The sequence below is a fragment of the Camelina sativa genome, chromosome 4 (assembly GCF_030686135.1).
Source record: "Camelina sativa cultivar CO46 ecotype springtype chromosome 4, ASM3068613v1".
In the NCBI taxonomy this organism is placed as follows: domain Eukaryota; kingdom Viridiplantae; phylum Streptophyta; class Magnoliopsida; order Brassicales; family Brassicaceae; genus Camelina; species Camelina sativa.
In genome coordinates this window covers 4,344,627-4,364,302 of record NC_141883.1, presented here as the reverse complement: position 1 = coordinate 4,364,302, position 19,676 = coordinate 4,344,627, and the positions used below count along the sequence as shown (strand labels likewise).

At 45.6% G+C, this 19,676-nt stretch overlaps 1 protein-coding gene and 1 pseudogene across 2 annotated transcripts; both read right to left on the bottom strand.

Annotated features, from left to right (window-relative positions):
- Window positions 1-406: 406 nt before the first annotated feature.
- Window positions 407-4,051, bottom strand: LOC147945354 (uncharacterized). Its single transcript, XM_087509219.1, has 2 exons — window positions 1,608-4,051; window positions 407-1,529 (listed from the first exon to the last, which is right to left on the bottom strand). Exons 1-2 carry the CDS (start codon window positions 4,049-4,051, stop codon window positions 407-409), a joined length of 3,567 nt encoding a protein of 1,188 aa, XP_087365345.1.
- A 14,003-nt stretch (window positions 4,052-18,054) lies between these two features.
- Window positions 18,055-19,505, bottom strand: LOC104779809 (putative F-box protein At4g10190 pseudogene; annotated as a pseudogene). The gene has a single exon (XR_015596553.1). The product of XR_015596553.1 is annotated as a putative F-box protein At4g10190 pseudogene (transcript).
- Window positions 19,506-19,676: the final 171 nt, after the last annotated feature.

Here is a 19,676-nt window from a genome sequence, read left to right as displayed (position 1 = left end):
TGCGGTTCACCACCTTGGTTTGGCCGTCCGTTTGCGGATGACACGCGGTCGAGTACAACAGCCGCGTACCAAGTTTTCTCCATATCGTCCTCCAGAAGTGGCCGAGGAATTTGGGCTCGCGATCGAACACAATGGTGCGCGGAAGGCCGTGTAGTCGCACTACTTCTCGGAAGAACAAGTTGGCGATGTGCATGGCATCGTTGGTCTTGTTGCATGGTATAAAATGGGCCATCTTGAAGAAATGGTCCACTACCACAAAAATAGCGTCCTTCCTGTCGCATGGTGGTAGACCAAGGAAAAAGTCCATAGATAAGTCAACCCACGAGCTTGATGCGATCGGGAGTGGCGTGTATATACCGTAGGGACGCATGGTGGACTTGGCCGTCCGACACGTAATGCAACTACCTCAGAATTTCTCCACCATGCGCTTCATATTAGGCCAATAGAAGTGCTCTTTCAGGATGGCCATTGTCTTGGCTACGCCAAAGTGACCCGTAAGCCCTCCTCCGTGTGCCTCCCTCATTAACAACTTCCTCATCGATCCAGCTGGGACGCACAGGCGCCTTTCCTTGAATAGGAACCCGTCATGTACGAAGAACTTGGTATAGTTCCCTTTACCATGCTCCTGGTAGCAGTCGGCGAAGTCCGGATCCAAACCATACGCGTCCTTGATGTGCTCAATCCTGAGGATCCGTGCGTCCATGGTGGTGATCAGCGTATGGCGCCGTGAAAGTGCGTTAGCCACAACATTCTCCTTGCCTTTCTTGTACTTAATGACATAAGGAAAGGTTTCAATAAATTCTAACCACTTGGCATGCCTCCTCTTAAGGTTGGTCTGGCCGCGCAAGTGCTTCAACGTCTCATGATCGGTATGAATGACACATTCCTTGGCCAATAGATAATGTTGCCAAGTCTCCATGGCGCGGACTAGGGCGTATAGTTCTTTGTCGTAGGTTGGGTAATTGAGCGTCAGCCCACTGAGCTTCTCACTGAAATAGGCAATAGGCTTGCCTCCTTGCGTCAACATGGCTCCAATGCCCACCCCGGACGCGTCGCACTCTACTTCAAAGGTTTTGCTGAAATCCGGCAAGGCCAATAGAGGCGCGTGTGTCAGTCGGTGCTTGAGCTCGCGGAAGGCTGCTTCTTGGGCCGGTCCCCACTTGAACTCAACATTCTTCTTTATGGTGGCGGTAAGTGGTGCAGCTACCAAACTGAAATTCCGCACGAACCGCCTATAGAAACTGGCTAGGCCGTGAAAGCTCTGGACTTGACTGATATTGGTCGGGGTTGGCCACTCCTCAATGGCCTTGATCTTGTCATTGTCCACCTTAAGCCCTTGCGCACTTACAACAAAGCCTAGGAAAACTAGCTCGTTAGCTCCAAACACGCATTTCTTAAGGTTAGCGTACAGTTTGTTCTCCCTAAGAGTGTCCAAGACCAAGGACAGATGTTCTAAATGCTCCTCAAGGCATTTACTATAAACAAGGATGTCATCAAAGTAAACAACCACAAACTTGTTGATATAGACCCTAAGGACATGGTTCATCAGTCTCATAAAGGTGGAGGAAGCATTAGATAAACCGAATGGCATTACCAACCATTCGTACAAACCTTGCTTGGTTTTGAACGCGGTTTTCCACTCATCTCCCTCTTTCATCCTCACTTGATGATAGCCTATTTTAAGGTCTATCTTGGAGAAAATGGTGGAACAGCTGAGTTCATCAAGCATGTCATCTAGGCGCGGAATGGGATGGCGGTACTTGATGGTGATGTTGTTCACTGCCCGATAATCCACGCACATACGCCATGTCCCGTCCTTCTTGGGTACCAACAGGACTGGTACCGCGCATGGGCTGAGACTCTCCCGGACGTATCCTTGCTTCCTGAGTTCGGATACTTGGCGTTCAAGCTCCTTGGCCTCCTCGGGGTTCACACGGTAGGCTGGACGGTTTGGCAGCTGGGCTCCAGGCACGAGATCAATCTGGTGCTCAATGCCTCGAAGGGGTGGTAAACCGTGCGGCAACTCATCCGGAAACACGTCCTGGTACCATCGTAGGACTGGTCTGATCATGGCCGGGATGGCGTGCTGTTCCGTGCCTACACTCACAACATCCTTAAACACCATCAATAAGACTTGACAAGTGGAGTCACTAAGTGATCTCCTAACCGTACTAGCATTAATCAAAAAGTTCATTTTAGTGCTCGGTTCCTTAGACAGTTTCGATTGTAGTTCACAAACTTGTGTAGGACTTAGTGGCATTAGACAAATACGCTTGTTATCATGCACAAAAAAGTATTGGTTGGTGTGGCCACAGTGGGAGGTTCGTTTGTCAAACTGCCAAGGACGCCCCAAAAGGAGGTGGCTAGCTTGCATCGGAACCACGTCACACAAGACTTGGTCTTTGTAGGGGCCTACACTAAAAGGGACCGTGACCTGTTCGGTGACTTGGACCACGGCCTTGTCATTCAACCATTTGAGTTTGTAGGGTTTAGGATGGTTTGTGGTACTAAGAGCAAGTTTCTTGACCATGTAGGAACTTGCCACATTGGTGCAAGATCCACCGTCAATGATCAAGCCACAAACCTTCCCACTTACAGTGCAACGCGTGTGAAAGATGTTGTCCCGTTGGTGCGTATCGTCCGGAGACTGGCTAGCGTTGAGGACCCGCCGGATCATAAGTAGCACCCCTTCATCCGGTTCGGCTACGGCTTCCTCGACCTCCTTAGCGTCGTTTGGCTCATCGGGTCTGTCATCGTTCTCTGACTCGATTTCTCCCGATGTGGTAACAGTCATGGTACGCAGATTGGGACAATCTCGGGCGTAGTGGCCTCGACCTTGGCACTTGAAGCATATTATATCTCGGCTACGTCCTTCGGTCGGTTGCGGCCTGGGATCGGTACGAGAGTCCTTGTTCTGGTCCCTTGGTTTGAATCGTGAGTCAATGGCGGCGGCCTTAGACTTCTCTTGCCCGCGGTGTCCTCCGGGTCCTGGAGATGAGTTAGGCGACCAGCTCGGCGTTCCTTGAGTGTGAGAGCGGTTGATGGTGCTGGCCTTTCTCTTGATCTGCTGTTCGACTTGCATCGCGAGGTGCAAAAGTTCATCGAATGAATTGTACGTTAAACGTTCCACCTTCCGCGCAATGCGGTCTTGTAGGCCGTCCAAGAACTGGGCCATCAATCCTTCTTTGGTATCTTCGACCTCCAGCCGGTTGCGAAGATGTTCGAACTCTTCATAGTAATCCTCAACGCTCTTGGCTTCTTGGGACAGCTTGTGGAACATACGCTGGAGCTCACGGTGGTACAACGGTGGCACGTACCGGCGTCTCATCTCGTTCTTCATGGCCTCCCAATGCGGTAAGGCGCGTTCCCCATTCCTTCTTCGGTCAACTTCAGTATGGTCCCACCACGTAAGGGCGTGGTCCATGAACTGGGCAGCTGCATAGGCAATCTTCTTGGGTTCGGGATAGTTGTAGCAGGCGAATATATGATCCATCCTTCCCTCCCAATCGAGATAAGCTTCCGGATCAACCTTTCCGGAAAACGTCGGGGCCGTGATTTTGTGACCCGGTTCAACCGGACGGTAGGGTTGATCGTCCTCATGCTCGTCCATACGACGATGGCGTCTCCTTTGGTAGAGTGGAACATCGTCTTCTTCAGACGTTCCTCCGAGATCCGGATCATAGCGTCGTTGGCGATCTTGGGCAGGCAGTCCACGAGCCGCGGGTTGCCATTGTCCGTCCTCTATCCGTTGGAGTTGGTTCCATAGCTGGGCTAGTTGAGCCGGGATCTCGGCTAAGACAGTCCTTATTTCCGGGAGTGGAAGCGGCTCTCCAGGTTGCTCAGCCATATCGGCTGTACGGGTGGTGGTTATTGTACGGACGGTGGATGTGGTACGGACGGTGGCCAGGTACTGTTCAGACGGTGGTCCACGCAGCGACTGGTTGGAGAAGTGATACCATCGGCGATCAGTAGTGTGTACTACAGCGGTTGATAAGTCCTCCGGCGTACGGTCGGGTTGGACGATGGCAAACGGTACTGTCAGTTGATCCATGACGCGTGTCCATTAGAACAGATCCTATACAAGGAATGAACGCGTGGATTCTCTGTTTGATAGGATCAACAAATCGGACAAATCTTGGACAACTAATGATTGGAAAAAGGTAAAGCAAAAAGCAAAAGTAAAAGCACTACAAGACAAACTAAGACTAAAAACAAAAACAGATCTCACGCGTTGGGACTCTAATCGCTACACGTGGTTTTAAGGCACCACTAACAACGACCAAGCAAAAGAACATAACTTTATGGATCTAGACTACCCAAACGAAGAACAGCTCAAGAACACTAAATACCTAGCAAGAACAAAACTTTAGACAAACGGACTAGACTCGAACTTTTGACCGTGAAAGAACGTAAAGGGAGGAAAAACACAACCTTGCAAGGAAATTTCGGCTCTGATACCAACTGATGCGACCCCGGACTACGGACGTGAACCACGGACGTACGGACGGATCAAACCCAGCGGAGCGATTCGGAAATACAACTCGGTTGGGCCGTGAACGAATAAGATCGGCGGATGGGGCGGCGCACGGACGGAAACAACACCAAGGAACGATAGGAACGGACGGAGAGAGGTTCACGAGGAGATGCTCGACTCGTTTGACTTTCGGAGAGATGGGGATAGAGGTGGAGCGAAGTAGCAACACACGAGGGATGACTCTCCTTGTGATACGGCCAAGCTAGAAGATTACGAACCCAGTTCGTGTAGCTTCTAGGGTTTCGTTTCAATCTCTGAAAACGAGAGGGAAGAGATAACTTTGTTCTTTATTAATGATTGTCTACCTTTACATGATAAGGTCTAGGCCCTTTATATAGGGTGGCTTACATAAGGGGACTCTCAAAACCCTAAACACGTGGGTAAAACTAAAACACAGCTTCCAGGAAATAGTTTTAAAAGACAACGGTCATAAGCGAAATTAAACTAAGGATAGAATGGATATGTGGCCGAAGTGTTCCTTGGCCATGGCCATGCACTAGGGATCATAGCCTCATTAAAATCCCCTTGGTAAACCCATTGGGAAAAACCCAAGGTGGGAAAAAGAGTACTGCTTTCCCTAATGACTTGGAGGTCTTCACCCTTGTGAGATGGTGAAGACCGTTAGAAGAGCCTCGGTTGGCTGCTCGTCGGGTCGGTTGGGGCCATGGTCGAGTTCCTCTTGTTCCTGGACGAAAGCTTGGACAAAAATGAGACACTTCTTCCTTGCGGTCCTTGCTGCTGTCCGACTTCTTGTTGTGGCTCCGGGCATTAAATTCGGTGCTTCGGTCGAAGGCCGTCTAGTTCCGGAAGTGGCCGCGTCCTTGGTTCCTTGTGCACTTCGGTCCTTGTCCGTGTCCGCATGTTGTCCTTCGTCCCGGGTTCCGTCACCCTAGCTTTTGTGCTAGAATTACAGATTGAGCTTCATGCCCATTTGATACACATTGTCACTTATTTTACAATATTGTTATCCATTGGCCATTAAATTGAAGCATGTAGACATCACTGAATACCACCAAAGTGAAGGAAATGGACACACACACAACGTTCATTAACCAGCAACACTGGTAGAATTGCAACAATGGAAGAGAAGTCACTTAAACAGGTAGTCCACTGGATACGTAACTCCAAACGACGTGAGCATTTGAAGGTGGGAGGAGATCCTGGTTTAGCCATGAAATCACCTTCTTCAAAAAGCCGGTCATTATGCTCTACAGTCACAAATGTGAACAGTCAAATAGATGTATGCATGAAACTATGAAGGAATAGCTTAGATCTATTTTTACTTGACTTTTCTCTGATCTATTTCCTTTTTCCTATTAGAACTTAGAACGGTTTCAATACTGAGGTCCTTCATATCCTTCTCTCTAGTTTTACAAGTCAGAACCTTTCATATCAAATATGGATCAATATGATAACCATATGGATTTTAGACTAAACTATATAACCAAACCATTTATTTAGGTTTGGTTTTTCGGATTACGGTTTTTTTTGCCCACACCTATCAAGGCAACTCAAATATTCATATCATTCTCTCTAGTTTTACTAATCAGATTTTTTCGTCCCTTTCATATTAAAAAAAATTCAACTTTTTTTTTTCTTAGATCATTCTCTTGGGTTCGATATTCAGAGCTGGGGATCCACTTTTTGGGCAATTAGAGAGAGAAGAGCAATAATTTTCATATTAACAGCGCTTAGCTCTTTAATTGTCATTTTCTGTAAATCCTTCACTTCAATTCTACGTTAATAAAAGGACCAGTTCCGATTTATCCCTCTAATATTCGTATTATTTAGATTGTCGATTTCATACATCAACAATTTGGCGCCCACCATGGGGCCAGACGGAATCCTTTCATTTGACGAATAGAGTTTGAAGACAAAAGCGTTTTCGGAAAACCAGAACCATGTCTCATACCGATCTCTCCAGCAACGAAGGCGTCGACTCTTCCATGCCACGATTTCCCGCAGCTCGCGTCGAATCCCCTAGGCCAACCATATGGGGGCGCACCCATTCGAGGACGAAACAGCTCCAAGGCGTCAATCCAACTGACCGCGAAGCCGTAGGCGCTGCGCGCGTCGGTCCAATCAATTGCGAATCCAATGGCGCTATCCCTCCGGAACGTGTAACCATAGGCGATAATCCAATCGACCACAAAGCCATAGGCGCTACGCGCGTCGCTCAGACAAATGGCGTAACCAACAGCACTCCCCCTTCTGATCGTGCAGCTGACGGCGTCACCCGAACCGACCGTGCAGCCGCAAACGCTACTCCTCCCAGCCGCACGCAGAGAGGCATTACTATCAGTCAGGCCGCGCTCGATGAAGCCGTATGAAGGACCTTGGACCGTATGAGTGGCCAAGCGGCACAAATGGCATCTCAAGGCCAACATAACCAAGCAAGGCGGCGTACGCGACGACCTGAACCTCGACACGAACAAAATGAAGATGCACTGGCGCCACACACTCCGCAAGCTGAGCATTACACTCCGAGAGCTGAGCATAACACTCCGAGAGCTGAGCATAACACTCTGCAAGTTGAGCACAACGCCGCTACCTTGCCGTGCGCTGAGCACCACGCTAACGGGAGGCCCAAACTCTCGTCTATCATGGTTGGACCTAATGGCGAGCAGCCGAGAGTATATTTCCAAACTGATCGGATGCTCATGGTTCAACGTGCTGGGCCGAATCAACACGATAACGCTGAAAATCGCGCCCTTCAGCAAGAACTTCAGCAGATTCAAGCTCAGTTGAAGAAGATTACGTCTCAGATGCACCGTGTGACAAGCGTGGCACCAGAGCTAGAGACTGTGCAGAGAGAGGCGCGACGTTCGCCTTTCACCACAAGAGTCTTGGGGGTCAGAGTAAGACGCAACCCCAACACCAACAAAAATAAGCTAATACCGTATGATGGAAAAGGGGACCCCACTGTCTTCCTGAAGTCGATGTCCATCCACATTGGTAGTTCATACTTCTCACCAGAAGAGGAGGACGCGGGAAGTTGTCAGCTGTTCGTCGAGAGCCTAACCAGCGAAGCATTAAACTGGTTTTCAAGGCTGAAGGCCAATTTGATCGATGGCTATGAATCACTGACAACCGCCTTCCTTCAGCATCACCAATGCTTTATGCATGTGCCTGCGTCAAATGCTGGCTGATGGAGAATGTTCCAGAAGCACAATGAGTCGCTGCGGACTTTCATGGCCAGGTTCAAAGGAGTCGTATCTCAGCTCGCTATCAACGACGACACCGCAATAGGTGCACTTAAGAACGCACTTGCTCACGGGACCAGGTTCAAGGAAGACTTAACAATCCTACCTGCCACATCCTTGTGCGAGGTCCTTGCGCGCGCAAATCAATACATCGAGGTAGAAGAAGACAAGGGAAAAGGAAACATGAACAAGGCCAAAGCGGTAGAAAAAGTGCCCGAAAAGGTGCCAAGCTCAAAAGCTAAGGCTATAGACGAATACTACGAGCCACACCAGCATTACAACAGGGACTACGCCAGAAACGAGAAAGGTAGGAGGCGACGATGTTTGCTATCGATGGAAATGACCAACAGCAAGGCAAGCGTTGGAACAAGTACGATCGCGAGTCTGATGGTCCTGCCTACAAAGGCAAACGCGGTTATTGCGAATTCCACAAATATGGCGGACATTCCACGGAAGATTGCAATTCCTTCTTCTTCACAAGTACAAGAGAGGTGACATCGATGTGGAGCACGAACGGAGAAAAGTTAACACGCATAAGGATAACCCATACTGTTTGGCAAACCAGCAGCAACACGAAAGGCAGCGTGAAGAGGAAGCTGCGGCACAAAATGACCGAGCACGGGCACAAAATGACCGAGCAATAGAAATCGCTCGCCTACCTCCTCCCCCCAAACGAAACCATGACGTGTAAGAACGCGATGAACCACCAGCTCCTTGTCGGAGGATGAACATGATCATGGGCGGCTTGCCCACATGTCGCGACTCTGTTCGGTCAATTCAAGCTTACTGCCGTGAAGCAGAAACAAAACGCAGCTGGCCCTCCCATAGTAGCATGTTCAAAAAGTCTTCAAATCGTGAATATGACTCTTATGGCCACGCAAGATCGTGAGACCTGGCGTACAGCAAGCGCAACATAGTCCCGAACTGTCATGCATAAATCGAGTGAGCAGCTCTAAGAGATCTGCGCTCATCTTCATGTCCATATAGGTGCCAATTATCGTAAGCTCCACCACGTTACGGATGGTGGAGATCGACAGCTGCGAGAATGCAATCTTCCGACGCGCAAAGTAACTCGTCAAAAATTCTGGAATGGGGAACCATAATCCACACTCGGTAAAAAAAACCACATAGACGCAGAGGTGACCCGCAGGGCAGTCCCACGGACGTTCATCGACACTCGGTAACGCAAGCTGCAGGTTGTTTGGCATTCGAAGAGGTCAAACATGCGGGCTATGGACTTGTCGTTGCATAGGGTACTTCCCGCATCATGGGGGATGCGTTCCTTGTATCTCGAATGATCTTTGCGACGTTTCGGGACTCCATTACCAACGGCTAAGCCAGCAACCAGGGACCTAGGAGCACACTCCGAGCCGGTGCGTTCTTCATACGCTAACACCTTCCCTCGTCGCTGACTTGAAGGATGTGGAATCAAACTAAGGTCTTGAGCGTCTATAGGAAACATAACGTCGATCTCCCGTACATCTTCTTCCGTCAAATCCGCCAGATCTGTCACGAAGCCTCTTCCTTCTGACGGGTCCCACCAGGAAGGATAGCCCGTTCCAGTTTCGTCAAGGTCTCTCTCTAGCGCACGATACTTATCATCTCCAAACTCCTCTGAAACATTGCCAAAGACATCACCTCTCGAAGCCATTGCACGAGACCTTGCAAGACCAACCAAGCAACCGGTCAGTATCAGAACCACATCAAAAACGCCATAGTATTCAATACAGAACGATCACACCAGAGTTACAATGTCCGGCAAACTGCGTAACACGCACCATCTTGCGTACTGCTTGATCTCGCAACGCTGCTCACTATCCCATTGTGAAGAACACAACACACGCAACGCCCATTCTGTCGGATCCCGCTAAAGTCTCAATACTACCACTTTAGCTCCAGCTCAGCAACTCCCGAATCTGCAATACGGAGCTAGCTGGTTTCAAACTCGCAACGACCACCAGCACATTGCAGACTAGTGATCTCCCCATACCATCATACCTCACGAAACACACATTCGAGCTTGCCAAACTAGAGCTCGTCGATTTAGCCCCCGTATGACGTCAATCTTGTATGCGCCATCGAGCTAGCCACCAAAAGTCACGATCTCGCCAATACGCCAATTCTCGAAGCATGACCTTGACCATGCTAAGTCTTGAACATGCCGATTGGTCGGACACTTTCAACATATACGCAAACTAGTCGCACCATCTCGCCAACGATTCCATACGGAGAAGTGTTGAGCTCGCCATACGGAGAAGTGTTGAGCTTGCCATACGGAGAAGTGTTGCTACCAAAGGTATGCAGCCGCAACAACAAGCAAGTCATCATCATCATCTTGCCAAACCATCATCCTGCCATCCTCGCTAATAAGTAAATCAGCGTCCCGCAAGCACACCATGGAACTCGTACCCGTATGCGAGCTGCCGATTGAACCTCGACCACCGACCATGTCGGTTCATGCTCGCCATCTTGGGCACAACACGACCTCGCCCTCATTGCTATCTCGACCTAGCTATGGTCTCGGTCTCACCAACTTGCCCTCGCCAGCTTGAGTTCGCAGTCTTGGGGTTGGTACGATCGCAATCCGGACCAAGCGACGTACCTGCGTGACACAGCAACCTGCTCGATCTCGCACACATGACCTTACTCCACACCAACGGTCGGACCACGAACAACTCATCTTGCCGCAACATGAACTGACGGTGCCAGGGTATGATGGCCGAGACGCCTCACGGTCTCGGCCAGATCCGGTGGCATGATGCAGGACTCGCGCGATGAAGCCAGATCTGGTGGCGGCGTTCTGGCGGCGCGGTTTGACCGAGATACCTCACGGTCTCGGCCAATAATGGCGAGGCCCGGCAACACGACATCCGCGGCAGACAGGCGGTGGCTCACGGTGGATGGGGTTAACAAGGACCACATAAAAAAAAGAAGGAAGAGATAAAGAAGGGAGAAAGAAATTTACCTTTTGGAGAAGAGAGTAGAAAGTTAGAAGTAAAATTAGGTCAAGGGGACATATTTATATGGAGGGGACCAACGCGTTGACCGAGATAAAAAGGAAAATTCTAGTTTTAAAGTTATTTCTGCTTCCCATGCCTTGGGAAACGTGCAAAACACGCAAAACTCTCGTCTAAAATCCGTGAAACCTAGAAAGACGTGCGCAATGCACTGTTCATCTTGGAACCTCTCGGGTGTCTCGAAACACGTGCGCAATGCACTATTCATTCTGGAATCTCCCGGATATCTCGAAAAGTGTGTGCAACGCACTATTCAACCAGGAACTTTCCGGAAGGCCTTCAAGCTCTTAAAAATCTTCTGTTACTTCTGCAAGACGGACCAAGAGACGCAGAATTGTACCCGACGGGCTCAAGCAAGCCATCGCACATCGGACTAGGGGGACCATTGTTGGATATGGGCTTTGCCCCCAACATTTCTGAAGCCCAATTAGAAGATTCTTAAGAGATTTAGGGTCTGAAGTCATGGATCTGGCCCATCTGGCTGCAGGGGCAAAATCTTCATTTTGCGGTAGAGACAGAGGGGACCCTAGGTCAATGGCCCACTATAAATACCAAGTGTCATTGTCAGAGCTGGGAATCCAATTTTTGGACAATTAGAGAGAGAAGAGCAATAATTTTCGTATTAACTGCGCTTAGCTCTTTAATTGTCATTTTCTGTAAACCCTTCACTTCAATTCTACGTTAATAAAAGAACTAGTTCCGATTTATCCCTCTAATATTCGTATTATTTTGATTGTCGATTCATACATCGACATTTACCTTGATGAGGTATTCATCGGCCATGTTCCTAACCTTGATGGAAAGTGTCTGAGGTGTCTTTCTTCTGCCAGATATGTCTCCGCTTGTATTTATCTGAATCAGTGGTAAGGGCGGTAAACATATATATAATCTTTCTCTCCTTTGTTCCTTCCTTGTTCCTCAAAGACCTCAAACTATAGTAATCTTCTTTGTTTGTTTTTGTTTTTGTTTGCAGGTTTCCTGTTGTAGTAAGGCCATTAATTTCTCTCGGTTCATAGTCATAGATTTAGTGTTTGTTTTACAAAAGACGACAGTACATTGGTTGGAACCACTTATTTTTATGCTTCAAAACTCCCTAACGATCGAAACCAATGTAAGTGCCCTCATCCCTTCAATAAATATGCACATGATCTAGGTTTGATGAATGAATTATTAAAATAACTAATGTAATCATTAATTAGGGTTCTCCCACATCTTCGTGGAACCAGCCGAGACTACTCCCGAATGCGTCTGAAACTTTTTACAAAATATTTAAATATAACTAACATCATCTTCTTGGAGGAGGGATGTTTTTAAAATACACATCTAAAATAAAATATATTTGTTTTTACCATCTTAATTATGAATTTATGATCATCTCTATGTTGAATGTAGACTTTCTACTTTTGAAAACAAATAAATAACACAACCTTGTTGAAATATATATCAAACCAGAACCTCGTAGTCTACATTCAACGATCTCGTCAATGGTTTTGGCCATATGAGGAGTGAGAGGATTCTTCCAGTCACTCCTCATAGAATACATTTAGAATCGATAAAAAATCTTGTTGTACCCGTATAGGACCCCTACAGGTAAGCCAAACCTATTTGGTTATTTACTCCCCAAGTCCCAACTATTACAACAAGTGTGTGTATGAATGGATGCTTAACTATCATTCCATTTAGAACTTTACAATATATAGGAGATTGACATAAGTAATTAAGGTACATATAATTTCAACTAGGTCCTATGGTTATCTCTCTTACACGCCCCCTCAAGATGAGGGGCTTGAGCAATTCCAATCTTGGAAGTAAAATCAAGGAATTGTTGTGTGGGAGCGGCTTCGTCAACACATCCGCAAGTTGATTATGGGTAGAAACATGAGACACCCGAAGGGCTCCAGCTTGGACATATTCACGAACAAAGTTGAAGTCTATGGCAATATGTTTCATGGGGGAGTGAAAAACAGGATTGGTAGAGAGGTAAGTGGCCCCAACATTGTCACAATAGATCACCGGTGGAGAGGTGAGAGTGATGCTGAGTTCCGACAGCAGAGTGCAAACCCAACTCAGCTCCGCCGCAGTGTTTGGGACGGCCCGATACTCTGCTTCAGTTGAAGACCAAGCAACACTTCTTTGTTTCTTGGAGTACCATGAAATGGGGTTCCCAACAAGATATAAGATATAAGCATTTGTGGAGACACAATAAAAGCCACAAACAACATTTTTCTTCAAACACAATCATCTCCCACAATCCTCTTGAATACTTATATTTTGATGATAACTTTAAGTATTACTTGGTTATCGTTGATCATTACACCCGATACACTTGGCTTTATCCTCTTAAACTCAAGTCTCAATTCTGTGAAGTGTTTGTGTCGTTACCGCACTTGTGGAGAACAGGTTCAAACGCAAAATTGGTGCGCTATTTAAACAACCCGACCCGTTTTTTTAATAATAATAATATAATTAAATATCCCATAATATTTAATTATAACCCAAACAATAAACCAACATCTACAACTCCAAATTAACATAAACCAACCATCAACATGCACAGCGGAAAAATATAAACCTAACTAACATAACCACAACACAACAATTGAGACCCTAGATCATCCTCCTTCTCATCGCCATGATTCCACGCTACACATTACCTGCACCACAAACACAATGAGATGCGTGAGTATTACCAGAAATACCCAGTGAGACGATCCTCCCATCTACGAGCTATAAACACAAGCAAATCAAGAGTACAACTACAAATAAAACATAGCAAACCAGCCATTGAACAGAACATCCAATAACACATTCATCACACCTACACATCATCACACAAAATAAGTCATACAACCTAATCGCTCAGATAAGCTCATTGTCACGCACTCACCTTAACAAGTGATTCAAGAGAATAAATACAACCAAAAGAGAGGCTCTTCAATATCCAAGAACAACCAAACTCGCTCCTACAACCAATCACAACAACAAACAAACATTGAAAACAAACTGCCAGAAAATCAGAAAAGAACAACCTCACAAGTGAAACCACGAAATCAAAACGAACCGTTAACTTTTTAATCTATACGTCCAGAAGCTTCCCAAAAAATTTCAGCACGATCAGATCTCAGATAAAACCGCAATTGATCCCAAAACACCCGCTGGTCTCAATCCGTGACTGAGACGAAACGTCCCACGAAACTGCCAATATCTACTAGAATATTAACTCAAATTCACTTATGTAAAAAGGAGAGTGTATGATTGTACGAAACTCCCTTAGCTACAACCCTACCAAAACTCAATACCTTTTGAAACGATTTGACCAGTCGGATCCTCCTTCTCCCAAACCCTGACGATTATGTTCCTTCTCGTTTTATCTAATACAAAGCTTTGTTGATCTCTTTCTCATTTTCCTTCACACCAAATCAACCAAGGCTCTCTATCTCTTTCTCTCAGACTCCCAATGTCGACACTCCATCAAAAAAACAAAGAGGCAACACTTTTAAAAACAGTCTAGGGCTTTTGGTTTAATCTAATTAAAACAAGAATTTGATTAAACCGATAATGAAACCGAAATTAATTAAAATCCACTCCTTTGATTTATTCAACACAACCCAAAATATAATTCCGGAACACGGATGTTACAGCTATATTCCGACAATGGTGGCGAGTTCATCGCGTTGCGTCCGTTCCTTACTGAACGTGGTATCACACATCTCACGACACCACCGCATACACCGGAACATAATGGTGTCTCCGAACGGAAACACCGACATATTGTTGAGACCGGTCTCATCTTGCTCACCACCGCTTCTATGCCATTGGGTTATTGGACATATGTCTTTGCTACGACTGTGTATCTCATTAACCGCATGTTAAAACCGGTGTTAGGAAATGAGTCTCCCTATGTGAAGTTATTTGGTCAAACTCTCAACTATAGCTATTTTCGAGTCTTTGGGTGCTTTTGCTTTCCATGGCTTCGACCATACACAGCTCATAAACTTGAAGCTCGCTCCGTCACATGTGTTTATCTTGGCTATTCACTCACCCAGAGTGCATATCTTTGCTTGGATGAAACAACTGGCCGAATTTACACTTCACGGCATGTTCGGTTTGAAGAGGCTCAATATCTGCTTCTCCTGAACTCGTCTCCCATATGCGTCCAACTACCATACCGTTTGTGACTCACCGTTTGTGACTCAGCCGCTCGTGTCTCCAACACTCTCACCACCCCCATGTTCTGATCCTCACCACGTTACTCCACCATCACCATCTTCACCACCGCTAGCTTCGGTCTCCACCGCTAGACCCTCGTCACCTGCAACGCTTCCACCTAGAGGTGTCAAATGGGTCAGCCCGTGTCCATGTGGGCCGTCTGCAGCGGGCAATTTCTATTTTCTGAACTGCAACGGGCCGGCCCGCTAAGCCCGCAGATGTAAAAGTTATGAAATTAATAAAAAAATATATCAAAATAAAGTAAAAGTAATAAATAATAATTTTAAAAAATAATTTGAAATAAAATCAATATTTATATTAATTTTTATAGATGTTTTAATTTTTTTACATTAAATTATTTATGTTACCACATACTTTTAAAAGATATATATTTAAAATTATATAAAAATAGTTATATATCTATATTAAATATTTATTTTTATTTAATATTTGAAGACCGTGGACCTACCCGTCAACCCACGGGTATAACCTGCTAAAACCCGCAATCCGTTTGGGCTAGGCCCACAAAGCTCGCTTTTTAACGGACTTAATATTTAGTGTCCATGTCCGCTCCGCTGAGGTACTATTTGGGCTAGGCCCGCGGGCATGGAGCCTGCTTGACACCTCTACTTCCACCTACCTCGTCTACCTCATCTTCACACATGGGCCTTAGCCCATCTACCGTCCCACATCCACCTTCCCCTTTACACAGTCCATCAACAGAACCCATAAGACCTACCTCTAATCCATCGTCGTCATCCTCATCACATCACTCGCTGACTCGTCAACCTACACCATCACCTTCTCCGCCACAATTGCCACTAAACATTCATCCCATACAAACACGAGCCAAAAACCATATTACCAAACCAAACACTAAATTTTCTCTCACTACCATAGCCACCAAACTTCAACCTGTAATCCCAAACACGGTTACGATAGCGTTGCGGGATCCTCAATGGCGACAAGCTATGTGTGATGAGATTAATGCTCAGACACGCAATGGTACCTCGAATTGGTTCCTCCACATTCATCTCAAAACGTCATTGGTTGTAAGTGGATCTTTACTCTCAAATATACAGCTAATGGTGAGCTTGACAAGTATAAAGCAAGACTTGTTGTGAAGGGTTACAAGCAGCAATATGGGCATGATTATACCAAAACGTTCAGTCCTGTGATCAAATCCACTACTATTGATGGAACAACCAGAACAAAACAATTGTTTTTGCGAAGAAGAAGATACGGGTAAAGAAAATTGTGAATAAGTGTTTGTAAAATAGAAAAAGAGGGATGGCCAAGTGTCAAGTGCCAGGAAGTGATGTCTGTCTTTGGAGTAGGAGAAGCAAACATGGATATCGCAAATGGTACCGCGACTTGCCACTCATACGTCTCATTCATTGTCCGTCCTTGGAGCAACCGGACCCCCGTGCTGAGATCCTTCACCTGAAAAGCAGTAGGAGAAAATTCCACTGTGACATCATTAGCATTACACAGCCAATAAACATAATAAGATTCTTTTTAACATTAGGAACATATAAGACATCCTTCAAAAGAAGAGAGCGAGATGGTGTAAGGAGTAAAGCAGAACCAGTGTGTGAGATCGGTAAACCAGAACCATTAGCAATGGTCACTTCCTCACCGCCAATGTAGGGCTGATGCAAAGCTAAATTGTCAGGTCCGAAGTTAGGTGATGTGTAGCACCACTGTCCAGCATCCAATTTCCCGCATTATAAGGTTGAGCAACAGCCATATGTGCACGCAGTTGCCATGGTGGATAGGCGGAGACGGAGGAATTGGTTGAGCCAGACAAGAGACCGTGGAGATGGAGTTGGGAGCAGCGACGAGCACTATGTCCATGAATCCCGAAAATCTGACATTTGCCTTGGCACGGACGTGGAGTGTACTATGAGCGGTTTGATGGTTGATGTTGATGCCAATTGTTGTTGTTGTTGTGACGGTTGTTGTGGCGTCCATTGTTGCGGAAGTTGTTGTTTTTGTGTTGTTGCGATAGGAGACAACATGCGCAGTGATAGGAAGAGAAGAGGCAACAATGACTTTGGTAGCAAGCTTGGACTCAAAGTTAAGGAGTTTCTCATACACTTTCGTCAACGACGGTATGTTGTCACGACCTTCAATCTAATCCACCATCTTCTTGTAGTCATCAGGAAGGCCTTCAAGGATGAACTCAATTTGAGACTCATGTTCCACCGGTTTACAGTGGTGAGCAAGTTGATCAAAGCGAGTCGTAAACCTTGATAAAACTCATCAATCGTTTTAGTCCCCTTCGTCCAATGCTTCAGTTGTGCCCGTAGTTGTTGAACATGGCCATGACTCGGGTTGGCATAGGTGGAGGAGAGAGTGTTCCAGATGTCAGCAGCCATGATCGCCTTGGAGAGGAGAGGCTAGACAGATAGGGAGATAGCACCAAGCAGGACGCTTTAGATCAATCGATCTTGACGCTTCTAGAGCGTATATGGCTTGATAACAACATCGACGGTTCACGTCGCAGGAGGGACGGGGACAGATTCGTCAACATACATAGCAAGATCGTACTCGTTGAAGAGGGCAAGAACTTGACGGCTCCACATGAGAAAGTTGGTCGAGGTGAGCTTCGTCACATTCGACATGTTGAGAGTCAACAAGACAGGAGAGGAGGAGACAACAATGGTCTCAGAAGCGGCGTCCGGTGAGCTTGTAGCAGACATGATCGGAGGGTGAGAACAGAGAGAGAATCGCAAGGAAGAAGAAGAAGAGAGGAGGCGGCCATTAAAAAAAATTTAGGTTTTTAGGTATCGTGTTAGCTCTGATGCCATGTATGAAAGAATGCTTAACTATCATTTCATTTAGGACTTTACAATATATAGGAGATTGACGTAAGTAATTAGGTCCTATAGTTATCTCTCTCTTACTGTGTGTCTATCTTGAAATCTTTTAGAATGGTTCCTTTGAATAAATCAACAAAGACCCATACAATATAGGGAATAGCCAAGCCAAATACCCTATAAATCAACAAGTTTTTGAGGATCATTCAACATCTAAATATCACAGTTGACAAACATAAGTGTCGTCACTGGTCTTGATGGCTTATATAAACGAAACCAGAATATAACTTTTCATGATCAAGACAAATATTTATGCTCTCGTTTGACAAAAACAAAACCAGCATTAGTAATTATAGAGTAGCAAAATGTACCTTTAATTAAATATCACGAAAACCATGTGAATAGATAATGCATAATTAAACTGGTGTCACAATATTATTACAAGTCACGTGATTGTTGCTTTCTTTGCGCCTGGCCTAATTAAGAACCTTGTTGGATTTGAGCTAAGGTTGGAACATAACAGACGAGTAAGCATTTAGATCCTGCATCATGATGATCCACTCCCATGTGTTTATCTTTTCCGAAAATGTGTAAGAAGCTGTTTGAGTTCTGTTGTCTACCAGGACACACTAATACGTTATTCTCCGGATCGGCCAAGAAATTCATCCCACTACATAATATAAGCTGGCGATAAATCGACCGTTTCAGTGTTAGGAACTTGCTCCATGACATGGCTCCGGTACTCTCAATCTTAGTTGCTATCCATACATGTGTATCATTGTAAGGATATCTCTTACCTAACAGACAAAGTTTATGCTCTTCTCTAGTAACTGATAAAGCCATAAAATCATAAGAAAAATCATCAACTGGAAGAGACATACTTTGGAATCTCTCTGTTGAGAAATCAAAACTTAATAAGAAATCCTTTTGCGAGTCTGGAATATGACTAGAGGCAAGCCAGTAAGTATTTACATTCACAGACATGCCACGATGCATCAACCAGTGAATGGACCAGTCGCTAGTCTCACCCACAACCCTCCAAGAATGAGAGGTAAAGTCATAGATTTCGTACTCAACTAGGCATTTAAGTATACCAGTTCCATGTTGACGAATCCTCAAGATTTTGTACTTGTTGGAGGAGGAGGATTTACCGAGAGCGTAGTAATTATATTTCTTCAAGGAATGGCCTACGGGGTTGTTCATCCACCTGGTTTTTTCACCTGAACATGGATTCCAAAGCACAAGTCTATCGTCCTCGGTGGTGCATAGCAATATGCTGTCGCAGTGAAATACTTCACGAATATCGACTTCTTTAGGAGAAGTAGAAAGAGGATCTTTGAGACTTAATTGTCTTGTTACCTTTACAACGTTGTTTTCGTCTTGAACTCCACTGAGATCAATACTCGCTGAATAAACCCTAAAATCAATCAACATGATGATCCGAGACTTGTTCGCAGGTCTCTTATATTTTGTGATAAGAGCGTTCCATCCTTTTGAGGTACATCGTCCAGATCAAAAGCCTTGGGAAGCCTATAGAGTATCTCTACCAGCAAATCCTCCGGAAGATCTATTATGTTCCTCCTCTTCATCACTAGCTCTTTAAACAGAGAGTTTTTAGATAACTTGGAGATATGATACCGTGCAACAAAAGTTTCAAATCGGTTGCTCAGATATAATAAAACCCTTGTAATCTAGTGCTGTGTGTGTATGAAAAACGAAAACCCTAGTAATCTTGTGTGCCTCACCGACTCACCTTCTATTGTGAGCTTTCTTCGTCCTAGATTCAGCTGAAAATTGGGCTTGTGGGCCTGCAATACTATAAGTAGCCGACGGCAATACGTACAAAGATCTTTGTGCAAGAAAAGGAAAAAAGGATAAATCTTCACTCAGT